This window comes from Psammomys obesus, unplaced genomic scaffold (assembly GCF_907164565.1).
Source record: "Psammomys obesus unplaced genomic scaffold, mPsaObe1.curated_primary_1811, whole genome shotgun sequence".
NCBI classification, from domain to species: domain Eukaryota; kingdom Metazoa; phylum Chordata; class Mammalia; order Rodentia; family Muridae; genus Psammomys; species Psammomys obesus.
The window spans coordinates 2751767-2777067 of NW_026585690.1; the positions used below are offsets into that span (position 1 = coordinate 2751767).

General features: G+C 36.3%; 1 protein-coding gene across 5 annotated transcripts in view; it reads left to right on the top strand.

Annotated features, from left to right (window-relative positions):
- The window catches only part of Ankrd17 (ankyrin repeat domain 17), a 133896-nt gene that overhangs the window by 67246 nt on the left and 41349 nt on the right, over positions 1 to 25301 (top strand). For 2 of the 5 annotated variants that reach the window (XM_055595971.1, XM_055595992.1), the window contains exons 6-16: positions 1700 to 1933; positions 5200 to 5294; positions 7808 to 8045; positions 9350 to 9541; positions 10196 to 10305; positions 11660 to 11747; positions 13555 to 13682; positions 13898 to 14041; positions 14388 to 14490; positions 15910 to 16656; positions 20866 to 21014. In XM_055595971.1, coding sequence (XP_055451946.1) covers positions 1700 to 1933; positions 5200 to 5294; positions 7808 to 8045; positions 9350 to 9541; positions 10196 to 10305; positions 11660 to 11747; positions 13555 to 13682; positions 13898 to 14041; positions 14388 to 14490; positions 15910 to 16656; positions 20866 to 21014 — 2228 coding nt within the window. The remainder of the gene's footprint in view (positions 1 to 1699; positions 1934 to 5199; positions 5295 to 7807; positions 8046 to 9349; positions 9542 to 10195; positions 10306 to 11659; positions 11748 to 13554; positions 13683 to 13897; positions 14042 to 14387; positions 14491 to 15909; positions 16657 to 20865; positions 21015 to 25301) is intronic. The other 3 variants (XM_055595982.1, XM_055595999.1, XM_055596009.1) reach the window with 3 other exon arrangements.

Consider the following 25301-nt stretch of genomic DNA (forward strand, 5'->3'; position numbering starts at 1 on the left):
TTTTTTTCCCCACTTACCAATGTGGGTTCTCTGTTAATGTAGGAAGTTTTTATCACTAAGAGATTTTATGTGTGTGTGTGTGTGTGTGTGTGTGTGTGTGTGTGTGTGTGTGTGTGTACACATAATCATTTTGGGTTTTTTTTTTAATATAAGATGGGGTTTCTCTCTGTAGACCAGGCTGTCCTCAAACTCTCAGAGATTTGCCTGCCTCTGCTTCTCTGAGTGCTGGGATTACAGGTGTGCGGCACTGTGCCCAGCAAGAGGAACATCTGCTCATTGTCCTGGCTTGTGCCTCTAGTCACAGCACATGGGAGGCCGAGTCAGGATTGCTGTTTTTTCATGCCAGCAGGAACTGTGTATGTTCCAAAACCAATATAGGAATGTTTTGAAATCATTTGACATTGAGCAGTTATTATGTGGGTTATGTACGATATAGGTTTTGAATATAAAAATAATGCTTTATGAAACTTTTTATTAAAGTTAACTATAATTTATCTCATTTGGGAAGGAAAATGGTAATTTCAGGAAAGAACTACACAGCTCATTTACGAAGTTTTTTTTTTTTTTTACCTCTTTCATTTAAAATTAAAATACATTACTTCCACATCATTTTCCTTCTTCTTAACCCTACCATGTCCCTTCCTCCAATGCCCCTATGTTCCCCCAATTCCCTCTCAAATTGACAGCCTCTTTTATTATTGTTACATATATATATATATATGAATATATAAATACAACCTACTTATAACATTTAGTGGGGTTGTATGTATATGATTTTAGGGCTGATCAGTTTTTAAATAACCAGTTAGGAGCCTCATCTTTGGAAAATGCTGATTCCTCCCCCCCCCCCCCCCCCCCCCCCATCAGTAGTCATTAGTTACCTGTATTTCTTTTTCTAGGGCTGGGATATCTTCTTTGTGAGATATCTTCTTTCGATGTAGTATGCCCACTAGAATTATTGTTCAGGTCTTGTTTAGGTAGCCATACTGTTGTAGAATCATAGGTTTTGGCTTCACTGTCATTTCAGAATTCTCCAGTCTTGATAGGTGTATCTGATTTTTCTATAATTTGACATATATTTTCTTTTATTGTTTGGCAGTACAAGGAATTGACCCCAGAACTTATATGTGCTAGGCAGCTATTCCACAAAGGACCTAATAGTTTCCTAGGCCTTTAACTTTGTAACTTAAGTCAGACTCTTACTAAGTTGTCCAGGTACTCCTTAGACTCACTCTGTTCTCAGGCTGGCCTTAAGTTTTTAATCTCTTTAACCTTTCAGCTGTTGAGATTATAACCCATACCATCTGGCACAGCTTGATACTGCTTTTAAGGGAGAACAGGAAGTTGATTTTGGAAAGAGGAAGGCATGCAAATCTATGTGTCTATTTACTGTTTATTATGGATATAGTTTTCCATTCCAGCTTTTTAATGTAAACTTGTTTTATTTTTTAAAAATGTTTTACATTTATTTTTATTTTTATCTGTTTTTGTGCATGCACACTTGTACCATGGTGCACTTGGGGAAACAAAGGACATCTTGCTGGAGTTCCTTCTCTCCTCCTCCTTCATATAGGACCCAGGGATCAAACTGGCTTTGTGGTTATGTCCATTTACATGCCAATGCATCTCACTAAGCTGAGTGTGTATTTGTATGTATGTGAGCTATGTTGATATCTCTATTGCTTGCTTACCTAAACAGGCAACACAGCCCTTACCTACGCTTGTGCTGGAGGCTATGTAGATGTTGTAAAGGTGCTCTTGGAATCCGGTGCTAGTATTGAGGACCATAACGAAAATGGCCATACACCTCTTATGGAAGCTGGAAGTGCTGGACATGTGGAAGTAGCCAGATTGCTGCTAGAAAATGGAGCTGGCATCAATACGCATTCCAACGAATTTAAAGAGAGTGCCCTTACATTAGCTTGTTATAAAGGTATAGTATAATCTTTTATGAAGTGAAATAATGAAAATAAAATCAGTTTTTAAAATTTTTTTCCCTATTTTTTTATTAATTACAATTTATTCATTTTGTATCCCAGCTGTAGCCCCAAATTAAATGGACAATTTTCTTGATAGATTCCATTTACCAAAATTAATTCAAGATCAGGTAAATAGATTAAATGTCCTTTATCCCCAAGGAAATAGAAGCAGTCATCAAAAGTCTCCCATAGGGAAAAAAGCACAGTGCCATATGGTTTCACCACAGAATTCTACAGACCTTTAAAGAAGAGCTAATTTCAATTCTCTTCAAACTGTTCCACAAAATAGAAGCAGAAGAAACATTACCAAACTCATTCTTGAGGCCACCGTCACCTTGATACCTAAACCTAACAAAGACCCAATAACAACAACAAAAAAAAAAAGAATTTCAGACCTATCACTTTTATGAACATTGGTACAAAAATACTCAATAAAATACTTGCAAACCAAATCCAAGAACACATAAAAGATCTTATCCACCATGACCAAGTCGGCTTCATCCCAGGCATGCAGAGGTGGTTTAATGTATGCTAATCCGTCAATGTAATCCACCATAAAAATAAACTGAAGGAGAAAAAAGCCACATGATGATCTCCTTAGATGTTGAAAAAGCATTTGACAAAATCCAACACTCATTCATGTTTAAAGTCTTAGAGAGATCAGGTATATAAGGCACATACCTAAACATAGTAAAGACAGTGTACAGCAAGCCTATAGCCAACATCAAATTAAGTGGAGAGAAACTTAAATCAATCCCACTGAAATCGGGGACAAGGCAAGGCTGCCTACTCCATATCTCTTCAACATAAAATCAGTTTTTAAATTAACAGTATTATAATGGTGTTATTAACTATAAATAAGTTCGTTTAAAGTGTTTTATAATTTATATTTAGTACTATATAGTCTCAATTGTAAATATTTTCTTTAAAAGTGACAATCCAGTTCTTTTATCAAAGTAGGCTGATAATTTTAATGTGATTTTGCTATGAAAGTTTTGCGTATTGGAAGCTTTTTACCTTTCTACCTTTTTTTAGCATGTGTAAGAAGGCACATAATTAAGTACCAACTAATCCGAAAATAGTAGTAATACAGAATATGGGTTTTTAGCTGGGCCAGATATGCCCACCTACAAGAAATCAATATTAAAGAGTTTTTAAGAGCCAGAGAGTCGCATTTTTTTATACTCCACAGGCATGACGTGTGGCTATAAATTGAGTCTGTCTCCTTCCTTCCTTCCTTCCTTCCTTCCTTCCTTCCTTCCTTCCTTCCTTCCTTCCTTCCTTCCTTCCTTCCTTCCTTCCCTCCCTCCCTCCCTCCCTCCCTCCCTCCCTCCCTCCCTCCCTCCCAAAAATGAGCCATGCAACTTTGTGTCAGTATTTATACCATGCCATATTTACTTCATAAAACGCCATTCATGGGGCTGGAGAGAGGCCTTAGTGGTTGACAGCACTAGCTGTTCTTCCAAAGGTCCTGAGTTCAATAACCACAAACCACATGGTGGCTCACAACCAGCTATAATGAGATCTGGTACATTCTTCTAGTATGCAGGCTTACGCAGGCAGAATACTGTATAAATAAGAAATATATTTATCTTTTAAAAAAACGCCATTCAGTGTTGATCTGAAATATTAAGAAAAAGGTTTTGCAAGTGCAGGTGCAAAATTTAAGGAGGCACTCAGTCACAGGTTTACTCCTTACGCATAAGACTATAAATACAAAGGAGCACCAGCTTAAGTTTCACTCTCTCCTTTTACTCAGCCTAGTTTTTTTTTTAATACTTAAGAGTGGGCATGAACTTGTATTGTCTTTAGAGCTGATTTCTTTAAAAACACGACCCAATACTGTTTAGCTATGTAAATTTCTAAGATTTATCTATGCTAGTAGATTTTCATGTGGAGACCACAGTGAAGTCAGTTACTTTCCTACCCTCTGTTACAGTCCGACACAAGAGCTAGTCTTTATTAAGGAACAGAGGATTTAGTTAAGATTTTCAAAGTTTCTGGGTGGATTTATGCACATTTGAACCCAGAAATGACTCCATTACTTTTTTTGCATTACTTAATCCTAGCTGGCCAGAGCACTTTTTGATGAGACTGCTTGTGCAGGTCTTGTCTCTTTCCCTTTGTTTGTAGCCTACTCTGCTTTCTAGAAGTGACATCTAAGGTTGGGTTTGCAAGGGTTAATTAGATACTTGTTAGAGAATTAAGCTAGTGGTGCTCATCTTGAATATGTACAGGGGTCAGTGAACTCTGTTAGCTTCTTGTGTTTCTAATGAGTTTTTCTGGGTATTAGTTTGGTACCAAGATGGAAAAGGTATAGAAGTCAGAGAGAGTGAACATTGATAGGAGAATAACAAAAGTTGAAAGGGTGATGAGTAGTCAACCAAATCAAGATGTTGATCCTGTATGTGTTCTAGCTTTTTGTAACTCATTTCATATTTCTTTCTTATATACTATCCAAAGTACTATTTATGTATACTTGAACTTCCACTTTTAGTCACTTCTTCAACTAACACATGATATATTGAAACTGTCCGTTTCTATCATTAGGTATCTTCAAGTAAAAAAAATGCATATAAATTATTTTAGCAATGTTTTCATAAATGCAGTTAAAAATTTATAAATAGGATTCCTGCTGAAAAGTTTGTGTTACTTACTGTGAGTTTAAGCACTTGGTCTCATAGAGGTAATAGCTTGAATAATTTTCATTCTAGGTTACTATCTCTTGAAAAATATATGTACACTGTGACTAATGAGGTGACTCTGAAGCGTAGAATGATTGCTTTTGCAGAGGACCTGAATTCAGTTTATAAGCACCCACATGGAAGCTCACAACTCTTGCTCTGGGGGTTGGGGGGAGGCTGTGTGACAGCCTTTTCTGGTCTTTAGAGGCACTTCACACATAATTAAGAATAACAGAAATCGTGCCTTGTGTGGTGGAACACAAGGTGGATCTGTGAGTTTGTGGCCAGCCTGGTCTACAAAGCGAGTCCAGGACAGCCAGTGCTCTTTGACACAGAGAAACCTCGTCTTGCAAAACCAAAAAAGCAAAAGTAAGTAACAGAAATCTAAAAATAATAAGCATATCATGTGGTTGAGGTTCATAGATTTACAGAAAGACCATTTGAGATGTTGGGATATGCCCAAAAATTATCAATCACTTTGATTTTTAGAACAAATTTTAAAAATAAATAAATAATCTAACACAATTTTGATTTAGGACATCTAGAGATGGTGCGATTTCTTTTGGAAGCAGGCGCTGATCAAGAGCATAAAACAGATGAAATGCATACTGCTTTAATGGAGGCTTGCATGGTAAGAAAAATGAAATGCATGTATGAAGTATATTTTCATTTTAGGTGGGTAGAGGTAGAGCCATTGTAAACTAACCTTTTCCTTTTGCAAAGTTTTATTTTATTTTATTGTGGAACAGAACTTAGCTGTACTTATGGTGATCACATGTAATCCAAGCATTTTGGAAGTTGAAACAGGAATAATGCTGGTAGCTTGAGACAAGTTTGTAACTGCCAGATATTTGGTGATGCATGCCTTTAATGCCAGCACTAAGGATGTGCAGACAGATCCTGAGTTTCAGGACAGCCTGGTCTACATAGTGAGTTTCAGGACAGCCAGAGCTGTGTAGAGTACATTCAGACAGTATAGCTCACAACTGCTTATAACTACCTACAGAGGACCTGACTTTTTGTTTTTTTTTTTTTTTTTCTGGTGTTTGTGGGCACCTACATGCACACGGTACATTTAAAAGCAGCAAAAGCACATACACACACACACACACACACACCTTTAAAAACAAAAGAAAGAATTGTATTTTAGAGTTTGTCCTCTAAAATGAACTATACTAATACTTTCTATCATAATTTATAGCCTACAAAAAAAGAGATATCTGAAAAACACTGCAGGATGATTTATGAAAAATGTTAGACAGTTGTCTGTCATTTAGTACTTGACATATATTGTTTTCTTTATTGGCAGCCCTGTATTTGCTTTAATGAGTTTCTCTTTTAAACATGCATAAATTTCTTTGGAGCTTTTGAGTATCTTGTCTGTAAAACGCTTGCTCTTTTTCTGGTGTACTTATGAGGAATAAATAAGACCCTCACACAGCAATAATATTGACAGTTTGAGCAATCTCTCTTATATAGAAATTCAGTCATTATTACTACCTTATACCATGCAAATACCCTGTATTTATAAACATAAATTAAGGAGTAATGTTCTAGTAAATAGAAATGATGTTGGGCTGAATATTATTTTATTTTTTTGCTGTATAATTATTACAGTGGCATTATTTAACCCTCTGTCACAAATAATAAGGCACAGACAGCTGTTAGATTTTATAATTGTCTGTTTACCTTGAGCTGGGCAAATATTTTTATCTGTATAACCTCACCATCTACCTCCCAGTCCCCATCCAATGCCATCCTCCTTAACCGTTCTCATCTGGGCTATCTTCCATCTATAATCTTATAAATGCTTGTATTCTTTATCTGGAACTTTTCACACCATTATTGGAGTCTCACATGGTTTCTTCTCCATGCTAACTCATCGTGGCATCCTCCTCCTTTCTCTCTATCCGGACTATGTTTTCTTCCGGTGATTGTTCTCTTCCCAAAGGCTGGGAACCTTAGCCACACTTAGCCCATTCTGCCTTGCCCAGGTTTTAGACCTTTAATCAACCAATCAGGTATCATGTCTTAGGTTTACAAAACAAGGATAGGTGTATTCAGGTAGTAATCGATCTTGAGAGCCAGTAATTAACATCAAAATAAAGCATCGGACCAACCTTCAACATAGGAATTTTATGTAAGTATATGTACTAGTAATTTTATAGATAATTGCAAATAGTTGTGCTTGGAGCACTGGTACTCATTCTCAATAAATAATATGGATGCATGCATAGGTGGATGGATGGATGCCAGTAATACCAGTTCTTGGTTGCCAGAAATGATAGATAGACAGACAGACAGACAGATATGCCTGTAATCACAGTTCTTGGTCTCAGTAAATAATAAGTGGGTGGTGGGTGCATGTAACTAAAATTTACATGAATAGAAGCCAGGCATGTGGATATCTTACTAAAAACTTGATGCTCTGAAATGTTCTTTGATTTCACTTTATGGGATGCATTTCACAGTTGCAGAAACAGCAATGTTACCATGGAAATAAGACATCAGAGTTCTCTGGTATGTTTTGTTCTTAGGTTGGAGTGGACATGACTTTCAGAGCAAGGTGAAATACATATGAGGAAGTATATGAAGGGGAATTAAAAGAAATTCTTGAGTAGTTGCTAGGAATAAGTAACGACTTTTTTTTGTTTTCTCACTTGATTTTAAGTGATGAACAACAAAGAAAACAGTGTATACATTGTGTTTTTTTAACACATGATACATTTTTTTTCACCACTGTTGTAGAAAGTTTTCTGTGTAGTCAAGTTTTCTCACTCTTTAAGATCTTAGGAAAAATTTGCTTTCCTCTATCTGAGCTTTGTTGTTTACCATTTAAATGTTCGCCATGCTCTGCTGATACTCTTTGGCATTAGGATTTTGTCAGTTCATTTATTGGCTATTTCTTTCTTGATTATAGGCTCCATTCTTCTCTGTTTGCTTTAAGCCCTCAAGCTCTCATTTCCAACTGTGTTTGATAAAAGAGTACTGTCAAAACATAATATATGTTTACTAAAGTGTCAGATGTAGATTTATTGTTTTAGTAAACGTCAGCAAACTTGAGTATGATCATTGAGACATTTTTTTTTTCCAATTTGAAATTTTTATGGTGCTGACTGAATTTCTTCAATTGCTCTTGAATAGGATGGCCATGTTGAAGTAGCTCGGTTGCTTCTGGACAGTGGTGCTCAGGTGAACATGCCAGCTGATTCATTTGAGTCACCATTGACTTTAGCTGCATGTGGGGGACATGTGGAACTGGCAGCCTTACTTATTGAAAGAGGAGCTAGTCTGGAAGAGGTCAATGATGAAGGTTATACTCCTTTGATGGAGGCAGCACGAGAAGGACATGAGGAAATGGTGGCGTTACTTCTAGGACAAGGTAAGCACATTTAGGAAGTACTACACCATAAATCTGTAGAGCACATGTCTTTGTTAAGATTTATTTTCAGCATTTCACCTAAGATGATTTACATGGAGGTTTTGCTCTCAAATGTCTTATCTTTTCTGCTGTAAAATGGCTCACATACCCTTTGAACAAAATGAAGTAGAATTTTCTTTGTGCAGAGCTGTTAATGTCATACGCCGTGCAAAAATAAAACAAAGAAAAATCAAGGTTCATGTGAACATTTTTCTGAAGGTAATATGTATAACAATTCTCTTAAGCCTGATATAGTGAGGGAATTGTTTGGAGGTACTACCCACTCATAAATAAATGTGTGATGGAACTAGTGCCTGATGGAGCAACAAGGAAAACATTGCTGTGAAGGTTTACTTGATCAAAGTGTGTAGCAGGCCAAGTGAAGACACACTTGTGCTAACAAGTCTGAGGCCAACCAGGGTACATGTGGAAAAACATACGGAGAAAACCAAAGAGCACACAAAACCAACAAAAGAAAGGAGGATGAGCATCATCACACTGTTGAGCTCATCCCGTAGGAACTTCTTGGAAAGTGAAGAGATCTAGTAGTTTAAAGGTCTGACTTTAGATTATAATCTCCCATTTAAAAAATGCGAGTTATTTACATTGCATGGCAATTTTGTTACTTTAGGTAGTTTTTTTCTGTGGGAGTTACCCAGGAAGGCCTAAAACAGTGCTTGTCATATGTTGCCGATTAAAATCAGAATCAGCTGGTGATGGTGATAGTAATGATGATAATCGTGTTGCCTACGGCAAGTAAATTAAGTGAATTAACCTCAGCATATACAGCTTTATGTAAAGTGGTGCTAAAAGTAAAACCAACATAAGGCCTCAGAAATATGCTGCTCAGTGGTACTTCCTCAATATTCCCACAGACATGGGTTTGGTGTCTATCCAACAACACTCTGTTGTCTAATAGGTGAGGCCAGGATTCATTCTCCAGCACTGCCCCTGCCCTAAATGTACTTTTGAATATTGTCTGGGAAATAGTAACAGCTTATTAAATGTTAGCTACTGTCATAAGTACCTTTATCATCCATTTTGAATCTTTATAAAAGGGAATTTTGTAATTTTAAACAAAAATTCCAACTGCATATATCAAATACAGACTTATGAGTGGTTTTTTTCCCCTTTTACATTTGACTGCCAAGAATAGGGAAGAGATAGTTCTATTCGCTTTAGATATAGTTCATTAGAAAACAGTTAGGTTTTGTTTGTATCTGAGTAAACTCATGAACTTCCTTTAAGTAGAATCTTTATTTTAGGAGCAAATATCAATGCACAGACAGAAGAAACTCAAGAAACTGCCTTGACCCTGGCTTGCTGTGGAGGCTTTCTGGAAGTGGCAGACTTTCTGATTAAGGCTGGAGCTGATATAGAACTAGGGTGTTCTACTCCTCTGATGGAAGCCGCTCAAGAGGGCCACTTGGAGTTAGTTAAATACTTACTAGCTGCAGGTATGGAATTTTGCATTTGGGCATATTGATGTAAATAAGCACCACACAGTACAAATGTCTTTATGCTGTTACGATGCATAGAATATATGCTGAAAAGATAGGATATGCTTTGTGTATGTTCTGAATAATTTACTTGTCATAGGAGTTACATGCAGTTTTAACTTCAAGTACTTTTACTCATTTTTTTTTTCAAAAATTACTTCATGTATTTGTGTATGCACCATGTCATCATGCATATGTTGAAAAGTAAAGGATAAGCTGGTCTTGGTGGCCCAAGCCTGTGATCCCAGCACTCTGGGAGGCAGAGGCATGTGAATCTCTGTGTGTTTGAGGCCAGCCTGGTCTACAAAGCCAGTCCAGGACAGCCAAGGCTACACAGAGTAACCCTGTCTTGAAAAAAATCAAAAAGGTGGGGCATAGAAGACAACGTGTGGGAGCCTGCTTTCTCTTTCCGCCATGTGGTTTTGGGTCAGGCTGGGTGGCAAGTAAATTCATCTGCTGAGCAATGTCTTGCAGACTTCCTCCACACTCTCAAGAGGTTGTCAAAGTGCTCAATCTAGAAATGGATATGGATATTCTGTCTGATTTATGAGTTATGTGCTATCATGTTCATTTTAAAAAATGGTTTTAACTAATCATTTGTAACTGTTGCAGGAGCTAATGTTCATGCAACGACAGCAACAGGAGACACAGCTTTAACATATGCCTGTGAAAATGGCCATACAGATGTAGCAGATGTCTTACTTCAGGCAGGTGCAGATCTGGTAAGCTTTGTCACTTAAATCTTTATTTGTAAAAATAAGACAGGAGTTAAAGTGTTGTAGCACATTTCTTTGTACTTGGGTCTGAACAAGGAAGATGCCTAAGAATTTAAGCTCAACCTAGGCTACTTTTGTTCAAGGACTCCCTGGAGTACATAGTTATACCCTATCTCACCAAACAAAGCCAAGAAATCTGTTCAGAGGCATATTTCCTCTAACTTTATTAGCTTTTTTCTTGCTATTGTGTAAAATCACGTAGTCAGATTTTTTTTTTACATTATTTCATTTTTATTTTTATTTTTGTAGTATTATCCAGTTCACTAATCTCATCACTTTACAAAGAAAAGTTTTCTGCTAGAGGTGGTACTACAAACTAATTTTCCTTAGTTGCTTACTTAATGCAAATGGGGCTTATAAGCATTCCTTGTAGGTTGGGGAAAATTTGCCTTCTGTCTTTTGAGTATTATTAATAAAAGTGTTAAAACAATTAATAATCTCGTCCCACAAGCAGTACATAAGTTATTTAGGTGGGTAAATAGTAAGTGCATTCTGTGCCGGTTATTAAGAAATGTCATAGGGATCATACAGAAAGCAAGCAAGGTTAAAAGATGTAATTAGTCATTTGTGGTAGGTTTGCTGGGTGGGGTTTGGCAAGGGAGGCCAGGAAATGTGACAAAAGAGATGCGTAATAGAAAGAATTGCTGGAGTGGTCTTGAGAGTTTGAAAGGGATGCAGTATCTATGGAAGGAAGAGCGCTCAGAGGCAGGAGGTCAGTGGAGCCTCAAATACAGAGGGAGTTTTGAGGCTAGCCTGTGTTAAATGAGACTCTCCCAGAAAATAATGTAGGTTTGAGGAGAGGGTGCCTAGATTATAAGCCTAGCATTCAGAAGATTGAAGTCGGAGCATCACTCTTGTGTGCAAACCTGACATACGTAGTAGGATCTTGCCATTAAAGGAAGCTGGTTGACCATCGGGCTACTGTTCAAGTTCTACAACTATGTTGTGGAGAAAGGAGAAATTTCTAGCTGTTATTAGGTGAGAGTGTCATTTCAGTGTTCTTTTGAAGCTAGAGTCTCTCTCTGTTGCACTTGTAATAATTGTAGCTATCTGATAAGTAGGATTACAGGTGTGTGTAATTACCTACTTTCGGTTTCAAATTATTACCATAAAATATTCTAATTTAAAGTATCTTTTTCTTAGTTTGTTCGTTATGTGATATTTAATATATTTGGGTTCAAAAGTACGATCAGTTTTCCTTTTGATTTTCATGAAAAGAGTAACTAACTATTCCCTTTAGTTAAACAACTGTGTTTTATTTTATTTTGGTTTGGTTTTTTATGTTTTTCTTTTAAAACAGGAACATGAATCAGAAGGTGGAAGAACTCCTTTAATGAAAGCTGCAAGAGCTGGTCATGTCTGCACAGTTCAGTTCTTAATTAGTAAAGGTAAATGATGTAGAAGAATTGCCTTGCTTTTCTTGAACTGTCTACCTGGTACTATGCTAAGGCGTTTTGACATTGAAGGCTAAAAGCCATTTGTGGTTATTATATGGCACAGAGAAGGGATGTTCTTAACATTAGTAATAAGCACCTCATGTTTATAACAGTTATGAACTACTATTATACGAGCTAGCCCTCTGTGGAAAAACACTTCTGAAAACATTATTATTTTTTTTTCGAGACAGAGTTGTTCTTTGTAGCTTTTGTTGTCCTCAAAGTCACTTGGTAGACCAGGATGACCTTGAACTCACAGAGATCCACCTGTGCCTGCCTCCCAAGTGCTGGGATTAAAAAGGCATGCGTGTTCACTGTCCAGCTCTTGAATTCTTTACTGGCCAAATAAACACATAAACTGATTTCTCAACATTTAGTACAGAAGCTCTGTAAAAAATTGTTTCTCAAGAATTAATTTTATTCCTTATAGCAGATTAAAATACTTTTAAAGCAAATAGAGATGATTAATAAGTGAAGGGTTATGTATAGTTATAAAATCTTTCTTTGTGCAATACAAAAATACTAAAAAAAATCAGACTTAAAACTTTTATACAAAAATTTCAAATTTCTAGACTAATTTCAGGAATTTTTATGTACAGATTGGTGACATATACACATAGTGGTATTCTCAAAAATGGAATTATCTCTATAATTATTGTGCTTTCTTTGATTGATATTTAATTAATTGGATTCCACTTTCTTCCTGAAATTTCCAGGTGGCACATACCCAGCACAGTAATCCAAATTAGGGATGTAATGATAGCTGAGGGGATAAATTTACCTTCTTGCTTTCCTGTAGTACTTCCTAATGAGGGGAAGACCAGAGAGAAAACATTCCTAGAGCTTTGTTTTCCTTCTGCGGTTTTTATGTAGCCCAAAGAAGACAGTGTTGGGTTTTCTTTTTGAAGATTTTATTTATATTATATATTAAAACTATGCATATATTTTTGCCTCTGGGTTTGTGTACATGAGAACAGTGCCCACAGATGCCAGAAGAGGGCATCAGGTCCCCCAGAATGAGAGGCACAGGTCTTGTAGGTGCTGGAAAACAAATTTGGGTTTCCTAGAAGAGACTCAAGTACTTTTAACGATTGAGTGTGAGCTATTTTTCCTATCCATGTCTTTTACCTTTTTAATATAATAATTGCCTTTGGTATATTACAAGCTTGTATTATCTTTACTGGTACATGTTAAAGTATTTATAAGAGAAATGTATCATTTTCATGGGGTTGGTTTTAGAATGATTTTAAAACACAATCTTGAGTTAGTAAAAGTCAGTGGTTATAAGTAGGTATGGGTACTTTCCTCTTAGCCAGGTGAACTGAATTTGATGCTTGGAACTCCACATTAGACAGAAGATCAACTTACACAAGTTGTCCTCTAATTCCAAATGCACGTCATGTCACATACACACACACTCTCAAAAACACTCACACATGCTTGTGTAAATAAAAACAAAATAATTAGTAAAATTTTACCACAGTAGATGCTTGAAGATTGGGTCAGTGCTTAAGAGCACTTGCTGTTCTTCCAGAAGACTTCTTGGGCTCAGTTTCCAGCATCCGTATCAGGTAGCTCACAACTTCCTGAAACTCTGACTTCAGGGGATACCAAGGTCCTCAGCCTCAAAGGCCATCTGCAATCACATGGGGCACAGAATCTCATGCAGGCACTCATATATATACATATTAAAAATGAATGAATCTTTATAAAATTGTTTTTCCCATCTGCTAATGTGATTTTTTGATGCTTGTTTTAGGAGCAAATGTGAATCGAACCACAGCTAATAATGACCATACTGTACTGTCCCTGGCTTGTGCAGGGGGTCATCTGGCAGTGGTGGAACTGCTTTTGGCTCATGGGGCAGACCCTACTCACCGTTTAAAAGTAGGTAACTCAAGCTATTAGTCAGCATTATGAATTCTTCATCTTGAACATAATAAAATTATCATATATAAGTTGTATTTGTGATGGCATTGTGATGGTATTGCTTATCTGCTTTTAATAGAAAAGTATTCTGTATTAGATACTTCAGTGTATCTGAGATCTGATAGCTTTCTTCTGTGTGCTAACTTTTTTTCCTTCTGTATTCATTCTTTTAGGATGGCTCAACCATGTTGATAGAAGCAGCAAAAGGTGGCCATACAAGTGTTGTTTGCTATCTTTTAGACTATCCTAATAATCTGCTTGCAGCCCCTCCACCAGATGTCACTCAGCTAACCCCCCCATCCCACGATTTAAATAGGGTAAGATTCAAAATTAAAGCATCTTATATTTTCTTTAGAGTTTAAACAGTCTTTATTTAAACTCTCATCTTTGTTCTCTGCATAATTATACCAATGATAATGTACATTTGCTATAACATTTATCTTCTAGTTTGATGGCATTATATTTTACTTTCTTTTTTAATTATTATCAGAATAACAACTGGAATTCATAGCCAGTTTAAAAAAAAAAGAAGAATGTTAAGGAAAGTAGTTTGATGTAAATTAATCATTATCTGAAATGGCACATTAAGTATGCTTAACAGGTCTGCAAATTATTAAGTGTGATAATGTGTACTAAAGAATGACTATCATCCTTTTTTCTTAGGCACCTCGTGTACCAGTTCAAGCACTGCCCATGGTTGTCCCACCTCAGGAGCCCGACAAGCCACCTGCCAACGTTGCTACTACTCTTCCCGTTAGGAATAAAGGTCAGTTATACTTCTAAAGACTATTTCTTACACGTCCAGGTGAAAGTAAGAAAACAAAAACTAGACCTTAAAAATTTATTTTTCACCAACAGTGAATTTACTAAGTTGGTATCTTTAATGTTTTTTTTGTTTGTTGTTTGTTTTAAACCAATGAGAAAAACAAGTTTCTGGGAGGGAAGATAGGTGCTAAGAGAAACTCAGAAGAGGGTCAGATGCTCTTTTTGATGGAATTCTGATTATCTACAATTTCCTCTAATGTTAAGCTGGATACAGTTGGATGACATTCTGTTCATTTTTATTATACCTAAGTCTTTGTAGTGACGTGAGACATAAAGATTAAGAAGTTGGATCAAATATTAAATTTAATTTAAAGAACTGGTTTAACCTAGATATGTATTTAGTATACTTTTTCCTCTACTAATATTCAAAGATACATAAGACACACTCGTTATTTCTTAGAATTCCAAGGTCCATTTTTTGACTTGTGTATGTCATACTTTGCCTGTTCTTAAGTATGTCCCCAAATATGACACCTACCAGCTTGAATCAGTTTTTCTTTTGAAAAGTTTTACATGAAGAAACTGTGATTTTTGCATCTTGGTTTTGGCTACCTGTATTCTTTTACCAACAAGTATGTTAGGTGTTCCCAGCAGCTCTTTTCGGTCACTACCACCAGCCTATTGTCTTGGCATCCTTTTCGGTTGGTTGCTATACCTGTTAGCCAGACCACTCTATTTACCTGGGCTGTCAGAAGATACAGAGGATGGCGACGTCCAGCGTCTTTTCTCCAGGGAAACTAAATCCCAGTTCTCTATTGGCTAGGTAGCTGTGTGGATATGTGAATTTCTCTCTTTTCTTTGTCAGTCTTGAAGATGGTAGTTCCCAACACAGACATATATTTTAGTTGTATTTTTACTTCTTGGTACATCTCACTGGTTTGGACACTCTTTGTATGTATGTGTGTGTGTTTTTTAAAAGGCACAGGTGTTTATTAAGTGTGGAAAATCTTGACTTAGACATCCAAGTTTTCAGTACCCCTTAATGATTTAGCCTTATTTTTCTGCTCTTATTATGAGTTTTTACATTCTGACCATATGAAATACCTGCACGTAGCCTTAGACTTGACATGAACTGCACCACTTAGGTGTCACAGCTTACATCCATCTATTGTCTAATTTTAGCCTTCTGATATTTATAAAATTCTGAACTTTACTTTCAGAGATTACTCTATGCACATAAAATACATACATTATTTTATGATAGAGAAGGTGGACTTGTGTTTAACTCCTTAAAAGTACATTTCACCTTCATGGATATGATAACTTGGTGCATAACTGTTGGCACTAAACCTCCCAACAGTAACTCTGTAATGAGGATGCCATTCATGTGCACTTCTGAGGGGGTTTCTTTTTCACACAGCTGCTTCTAAACAAAAGTCCAACAGCCATTTGCCAGCAAACAGCCAGGATGTACAGGGTTACATCACCAATCAGTCGCCAGAGAGCATTGTAGAAGAGGCTCAGGGAAAGTTAACAGAACTGGAACAGAGGATAAAAGAAGCCATAGAAAAAAATGCACAGCTGCAGTCCTTGGAGCTGGCTCATGCTGACCAACTTACCAAGGAGAAGATCGAGGAACTGAACAAAACGAGGGAGGAACAAATTCAGAAGAAACAAAAGATTCTGGAGGAACTGCAGAAAGTAGAACGAGAGTTACAACTGAAAACTCAGCAACAGCTTAAAAAACAGTATCTAGAAGTTAAAGCTCAGAGAATTCAACTTCAGCAGCAGCAGTCTTGCCAGCACCTGGGACTACTTACCTCTGTTGGGGTTGGAGAGCAGCTTTCCGAGGGCGACTATGCACGCTTACAGCAACTGGATCCTGTTGTACTTAAAGATGAACCCCAGCAGACTGCTGCTCAGATGGGTTTTGCACCAATCCAGCCTCTGGCGATGCCTCAAGCTTTGCCTCTGGCAGCGGGTCCCTTGCCTCCGGGGTCCATCGCAAATCTTACAGAACTTCAAGGAGTGATAGTTGGACAGCCAGTACTGGGCCAAGCACAGTTGGCAGGGCTGGGGCAAGGAATTCTCACTGAAACACAACAAGGGTTAATGGTAGCCAGCCCTGCTCAGACCCTCAATGACACGCTGGATGACATCATGGCAGGTGGGTTTATATTGTTATGAGCAGGTATCAAATATGATTGCTTAAGGCGAGTAAGAGTGTGCCAGAAGTTTTTTCTTTTTTTTTTTCTTTCTTTTTTTTTCTTTTTCTTTTTCTTTTTTTTTTAAACTATTACTCAACTTGAGAACTATTTTTGGACCTTGACCCATAATGTCTTTAGAAAAACTAGTGTTAAAAAGATGGCTAAAGGTCAAATTAAAGATTAGTTCATACAATATAAATGACCAAATCTATCTGTCTTAGCTCAGTAGGCTGAGAATCTAGATTTTTCATTAGTGGGTTGAGTGTTGGCTTTTACTTTGGTTTTTTTTTTGTTTTTTTTTTTTTTCACTTTAAGTTCAGAACACTGGGATTGGGATTTTGCATTTTTTCTTCTGTCTTCACATTGATAAAAGTTGAAGTATAAAGGTGATAGGGCATATTAAGAATTCTATTTGTGATGAAGGAAATACTTTATATGGTAATGTACCAAACTTTATGGTGGCTATTTAAAAACAAGCAAACAACAATCAAAACAAACCTTGACAACATTAATAAAGTACCAATCAAGTAGAGTCTGATTCTACTGTATGTCAGTGATTTTTTTTTTTTTTAAATCCCCTGTGAATGTTAATGTATAGTCTGTTTCTGACTGTATTCTGGGAAGGTGTTTCCCTAATAGTATGGTAAATGATGTGTTTTCAGATGTGTAGCCAGAGAGCTTTTCTTCTCTTCTAACAAGGACTGAAACTTAAGAGTGTTAAATGCTGCTTATATGGGACTAATTTTGTGAACTGTGTACAGAGTAGAATAAGATTTCATAGGTTGTAGGTCATAAAGAGCTCCCTGTTAACAAACTGTTTTCCTTCTTCAGGAAGGAAACTTGATAAGAAAGGGAAGAATAAAGAACACATAGTTGAATTTTGATGAGTTATTCTGATTTCTTCCCATTTTAAAAACTCATTTGTCTTTATCTGTATTGTTTACTATTTTTAATTTTTAAACTTTTTGAAACATTATGGTGAAGTCATACATTAATATAAGGCTCATTTCTTGAAAGAAAAATACGCTGTATAGAGTTTAGATGTTTAGGTTGAAATAACATTAAGAAACAAAAATAACATTAAGAAAAAAAACCGATATAGTTTCCCAATCCTTTTTTTTTAATTTCCTTACCAAACTGTAGTATGAAAATCTCTGTTAATATTAAGAGTAAACTATACTACGAAAATTGCTAGTAGTGACTAATAATAAGAATTGTAACAATCTTAATCCATGAGTATATGATTTTTAAAAACAAAATCCCTGTTAATCATATCTTAATTACTTAATGACATCTGATAACAAAGTCTTTAACATTGCATAACAGTTAGGACATAATAGCTATAAATCTAAAATTAATACTATGTCCAGTAAGTTAGATCATGCTTCTCTATTATATCAGGTAACCAAAGGATTATAGAGTTAAGTGTTAACTCACTGATGAAAAGAAGACTTGGTCGTTCAAAATCAATGACTGTTGGGAAATTGTTTTTAATGTGTTATCAGAGTTTACCTGATGTACTTGGCATAGTTGTCAACAATTTGCTGTTGTAAAGTTTTTTTAATTCTGATAAGAATTACAAGGTGTTTGTAAAGCAGCTTTTTCTATTGATTCATTTATTCCCAAGATTTCTGTTTGTGTGTTCAAGGTTTTTCTTTCATAAAAGTTTTTTCTCTTACTTTTTTTTTTTTTTTTTTTTTTTTAATTTTAATGAACGTAAGATTTTAGGCATTATGACAAGTTTGCTATTTTCCAGAAAGGCTACCACTGTGTCTTACTCTTCTGTGTGAGTCAAGTACTCAGAAAAAACAGAATTGAAAATGACCTTACTGTCTACCTGCAGATGATTCTTACCTAATATCTCACTCTTATTCCTATGGTGCGCACATATATGTGTACACTCTTACATACCGTTTTCCCTGTACTCTCATTGTGTGACAACTTCTGATCATACTTGTTCTTGCAGTTGACTGAGGATCATTTCCCCATCTTCTTTTGGGCTTCTTGTGTAATGCAACCTCATTTGGCCTTCTTCCCCCAAGCATTGACCTCCTTACTCCTCAGGTCTCATTTGTTAGGTTTCTCATAGGATGCTCTCATTTCTTCTGGTACTTAGCTGGCCACATCTTCAACCTTTCTAATTCTCCATACCCACCAAGTCAAAACTAGGTAGTGGTTTAATTTCTCTTAACAGGAGCCTTTGTTTTGTCTTGATTTACACTTTTCCAGTCCTGCTGTTATTAAAACTTGTCAAGCATGTGGTTTTCCCTCTCTAAATTGAATTTTAAAATGTAAAGAAAGAAAATGCTAGTAATAGAATTCCTTTAGGTACTTAGATATTTAAATTTTTTTTTCTTTTATCGATGTAAATGGTTGAATGTTAAGTGGTTACTTACTATTGATAAAACAGTTTCAAAGGCATCCCAAAGGCAGTGAGGGATTTTTTTATTATTAACTACAAATGAAACAATCAAAAGAACCAATTTGAAACAGTCCGAACAAGAAAACTAATTGTGTACTTTAAAATATATATTATTCCAGTTGGAATGTCGATTAAAATTTACACATTTATTTGGCAATCCTTTAGCCCATTTAAAATCATTGAACAAAAATCATTGAGGGCCAAGTATATAAGTATATATCTACTCAGTTTGTAGAGAGTTTGTATAGTGTCTATATACCCTGGGTTTGATCCCTAGCACTTCATAAAATCAGTTGTGGTGGTGCAGCTCTACAGTCCTGGCGCTAGGGAGGTGGAAGCAGCAATTGCAGAAACTCAAGGTCATTTTCAGTCATTCTTTCCATTTTTGAAAACCTGTTGAAAAGAAACATGTAAACAATCTTAAAAGCTGTAGATTTTATGTGATTTTTGAAATTTATGTATAGGATAGGAACTCTCAATGAAATAATTCACTCTGTAAGGCTGTATGGTGGCTCATGCCTGTAATCATAGCAATCTTGAGGTAGACTCAGGAGATCAAGATTGCACGATTGACACTGTCTATAAAGACACAAATAAGACAGTGTGGAATAGTATCAGAGTTGCTTGATAATCAGTAGCACATGCCCCTTTCTCTTGATCTGGTCTTTTAATAATTCAAGTGTTTTGTTTCTTTGCTTTTTTTTTGTTGTTGTTTGTTTTTCTTTTAACTTTTAAGTAAACTAAAAATATATGATTGTAGAGTGCGTGTTGCTGTAATGTAGTGTGTTATGTACACCTAAGGATCTTATGTAGATTTAATTATTTAGTCATGTTTATATACCTCTGTTAAAAGATAATTTCAGTATTATTCTTGGCAAGATAAGTTCTTTTGCCTGGTTTTCGATTTAGCTGTAAATCATAATTGTTTTCTGTCTGACATAGTTGACAATACTTGGGAAACACACACTTGTTTAAACTTAATGCAGCAGCATTCTTATTGTTTGCAGAGGGTGTTCACACATCAACTTCAGAATTGAGTTATTGGGGGAGTAAACTCCTTTAAGCTACTATTCAGTCTGTTCTATGACTCTGTCTTTAGCATTCTCCTACTTCACGTACAGACCCTACTAGCCATTATTTAAATCACATATGTGGGTGAATTAAGATTGCAGCAGAATCCTACATAGAAAAATAAAAATCCACTCAGGGAGGATGATTGTGTAAACTATCACTATTTCTACCTAATCTTCATTTTGTTCTAAGTCAGTGTGACTGCTAGATTGGTTGTGAGATATTTTATTCCTCTCAGAATAATTCTTAATATAAGAAAATCTATACCTGTATGAGGATCGAGCTTTTATAGTTGAGAAAACTGTTACACCAGGGTCTTCAGATTATTATTGCCCTGTTGTCTTGTTGTGTTAGTAAATGTGTGATGATTTAAATAGTTTGACTTTAAAAATCTTCCATTTGCTCTAATATATTATGTGTAATTAAAAAAAAATCACCTTTTCCTCATTTATTCTTGACTATTATTCCTTTTCTATGTAATTTTAGTACATAAAATTTTTGTTTTCAGGATTATTTTGAATTAATATTTTTGGCTACTTCATTAAAAGCGAATTTTTCTTTCAGATGGATGATTATATCTTATAGGCATTTTGTTTCAAAAGCTCTTTTAATACTTTTAAATATTCCTTGCTAACAGTGTTTCCTCCTTATTAAGTACAGTTATTTTGTTCAACAGCAGTCAGTGGAAGAGCATCTGCAATGTCAAACACTCCTACCCACAGTGTCGCTGCTTCTGTTTCCCAACCTCAGACTCCAACTCCAAGTCCTATCATCTCTCCTTCAGCCATGCTACCTATCTACCCTGCCATTGATATTGATGCACAGGTAAGTGCCACGTTTAGGAGAGGTGTTTCACTGGGATCACACCATCTTTAAAATGCTGACTTCCAGTGATCTTACACATCTAAGGCTGCGCTGTCAAAGACTCTGGATGCTATTAGGAATTAAGAATTTTTTTTTTTTAATAAACTACCAGACATGGTGACTAGCACCTAATCCTATCATTTAGAAGGATAAATCAGAATTGCATGAGTTCAAGGCCAGTCTGGTCCTTCATAATCACTGCCAGGTCTGACCTACCTAAAGTTTTAATTTAGTTCAGAATTAGAATTAGGATATCTAATATAAAAGAAGGAACATATGTAAGATTAAAATGAAACCACAATTGTGACCCCAGCCTTTACAAAGTGGAGTCGAGAGGATCAGGAGTTCAAGGTTATCCTTAGCTATGTAATGGTTTGAAGCTACTCTGGGTATATGACACCCTGTCTCAATAGAACAAAAATAAGAATTGGTGTATGTTTTTTAAAATTGTTTGGATTTAATGGATTGTTTACAAAGGAAAATGCTGGGCCTGAGACTGCATTAGTTTACCTGCTTTCATTCTCTAGCCTCAACAAAAGGTGATACTACAACTTCTGAGCATTATATAGAATTCTATAGTTTTCCTAGTTAGATTATATTATATAACTTTTCCCCTTGAGAAGGGTCTCTGTATAGCCTAGGCTGTCCTCAGGCTCTCACTAAGATTTAATTGACTGTGGATGGCAAAATTTTTCAGTGGTTAAAGGTGCTTCCCATCAAGCTTAATAGTCTCAATAAGTCTGAGATCATCCTGGACTATAGTCTCACAAAAAAATAAGTGAAATGAAATGAAATAAAATTTAAAGACTAAAGTCTATTAATTAGAAGAAACTTACAAAGGTGAAGTATGGCGCTAGAGATGGCTCAACAGTTCAGAGAGCTGACTGCTCTTCCAGAGGATCCAGGCTCAATTCCCAGCACCCACATGGCAGCTTATCGTTGTCTAAAACTCCAGTTCCAGGGGACCTGGTACCCTCACACAGATACACATACAGGCAAAAGATAAATAAGTCATTTTTTAAAAAGGTAAAGTAAAAGTAAGAATGTTTGCAGTTTGTATTTGTAGTATACCTGGAGTAAGGAAGTATATGCTGTTAAAACTTAAAACAAATTTTTCATAGATTTAAATTTCATGGAATGTGTGTGTATACTATTAAAACCATGCACTTCCAAGCGATGGGAGTTTCTTTTTTATTAAAGTGTTTCATGATCTGTTGTTTTATATATGTGTTTGTTTATCCTTAGACAGGGTCTTTCTTTATAGACCAAGCTGGCCTGAAACTCAGAGAGAACTGCCTGCCTCTGTTTCCTATGTACTGGGATAAAGATGCAGCGTATACTACTATCCTCAGACCTGTTTTGTTTTGATATTTTTCTTTATTTCTTTGTTTTATCTCTGAGTGTTTGAACTACATGTTTTCTGTGAACCATACGCATATCCGGTCTCTGGAGCACAGAAGAGGGCATTGCATTTCCTGGAGCAGACAGCTGTGAGCTGTATCTGTGCTAGGAATTGAACCTCGGATGTCTGCAAGAGCAACAGATGCATTGAATCACTGAACATCTTTCTAGCGCTTTGTTAGGAATAAAGAAATACTGATTTCTCAGTCACTTCCATTACTTTTCTGAAAGGAGGCTAAGCATTTGGCATATTTTTAGTCACATTGCTTAGTGAAGGAGGAGGAAGACTAGGACTATATAATCATCTTGTTTGTCTTATGTGTGTTTGTTTGTTAGCTGTAAGTCTTACTGTAGCTTGCTAAAATACATGACTTCTGGCTAGGGAGAACTACAAGTGTGCACCATTACACTCAGTAAGGTACCATTCATGCTTCATTAGGCTCTCTTAAAACTGAAAACCACATTTATATGTAATACTGATCAGAGTGTAGGATTCAGTAAAACATGACATTGAACATTCAGTAAAAAATGCATTAATTCCCTTGTCCTTTTGATCCTAAGACTTGCGTGTGACCAGAAGTGTGTTTTGATTTTTAGGGGACCGAGAAACTTTGTGTAGGGGCCTTTATGCAAAGTTAAATTATTGGCTTAAAAGCATTTTCAAATAAAATGGGCCCAAAAGAATGTGCCCGAGTGCAACTTTGACTTTACTGAATACTAGGGTATTGATGATGATTTCACTCATGATTTTGCCTAACCAACAGTCATATAAATTAATTGAGAATTTACATAAATTAAACGAAACTTTGGTGTATGTATCAAGATTTGAGCAACTGATGCCAGGTGGTGGTGATGCATATCTTTAGTCCCAGTACTTGGGAGGCAGAGGCAGCAGCAGATCTCTGAATTTGAGATCAGCCTAGTCTGCAGGACTGCCAAGGCTACACAGAGAAACCCTGTCTCAGAAAAACATAGAAGAAAACAAACAAACAAACAAACAAATTTAACTGTGGCTCTTTGAAATATCCCTGCTTGCACTTTCGAGGCAGAGGCAGATGGATCTCTATAGTTCCAGGTCAGCATGGTCTACAGAGTGAGTTCTAGGACACCCAAGGCTACGCAGAGAAACCCTGTCTCAACAAAACAAAACAAATCTCTGTCTGGGGACTTAAGCTCAGCAGCTACAAACACCTGTTGCTCCCACAAGGATTCCTAGTACCAATGGTGGGTCATAGTCAGCTTTAACTCTAGTTTCTGGTCATCTGGTGCCCTCTGCAGGCCTGTGCGGCCATAAGGCACTCAGGTAGTGCATATACATGTAAGCAAATTCCTCACACACAGATACCTGAATCTTAAATTTAAAGGGGGGGGGGGGGTTAAAATCACTATTTGGTTTCTACTTTGAGGCTTTTAAAAACTTTTGTTGCATTTTTGCCTAATAAAGAGTTAAGTTTGTCCTAAGTGCTTACCTAGATGTAGAGAAATTATTGCACTTTTGAAAAAGATCCAACAGACAAAATGATAATTACCACACTTCTTCCTGAGTTAATTATTGAAGTTGACTTAAGAAATTTGCTATTATCTCAAGCAGGTACTTAAATAAAAATCTCAAATCCTTTTGTGTGTGTGTGTGTGTGTGTGTGTGTGTGTGTGTGTATGCAAATATGTAAACTTATTTCCTACTAAAGAAAAAAAAAATTCATGAACTCTAATGCAGTGAATGTTTTGGTTTATATGACCAAACTGCTGGAACACACAAATGAAATACTGAAAAGTAGGTTGAAGAGCTACTGTGAGAGATTAAATCTCTCAACTGGGATAGAATGGCCTTTTTCTTTAGTTGCTGCTATTAACAGGTAGAGCAGGTGCGACTTCCTGAATTTGATCCCTAGAACAAACTGGGCATAAGGTTTTATTAAGCAGTCAATAAGATTAAGCTTGGGTACCCCGGAATTAATTATTTTTCATTGTATGCAGTTTGACTCCTGTAGTTGTTTTTCTGATGATCTTCTTTTAAATACTTGTTTTAGCCTCTTTGTTCTCACATGTACATCATATGGCTCTGAACTTCCTGTCTTGTTACTCTTTAGCTCCTATGAACTTTTCTCAAATTAGAAATAATGTGAGAAAACTTAATAAAAGATTTTAGCATACATTATTTCCATCTGTTATTATCTACTCAAAGATATGGATGTGGACTGGGAATGTGCCTCAGTTGGTAGAGTATGTGCCTAGTGGGCACAGAATCCTGGGGTTGGACACCCTAGCACCATATTAAACCTGGTAGGATGGTATTTACCTCTCTTTCCAGCACACAGGTTGAGTCAGGAAAGTAAGAAGTTCAGTGTCATCCATTGGTGCATAGCATGTTTGAAGCCAGCCTGGGTTACATCCATTTAACATATTTAACAAAGTTTAACATCAAAACTTAATTATAACTGAATGTGAGTTATAGTTGGGTATCACAGCACTAGGAGAAGGGTTCTTCTGGGTTGCAGGTCAGTCTGGTTGTCTCAGTACTACTTCCCCCAATGCCCAAGAAAGGAAAACAAAATTGAAAAGTATGTGAAATTGTGCTTTACCTTCAATTGCCTAAATGTTAGGTTTCTCTTTCTCTGTTCTTCCTGATTTTGGAATCAAGGGAAAGTTTCAGTTATTTATAGTGATATGATTGATGAAGTCAAGGGAACTTTACTATATGTGCTATACATTAAGGCCTTGTACTGCGTTTTGAGAATGTTCTCATGGCTAGCATCCCAGCATTTGGAAGTCTTCTGTCACTGTGCCCTGTTATACACACACACACACACACACACACACACACACACACACACACACACACACACA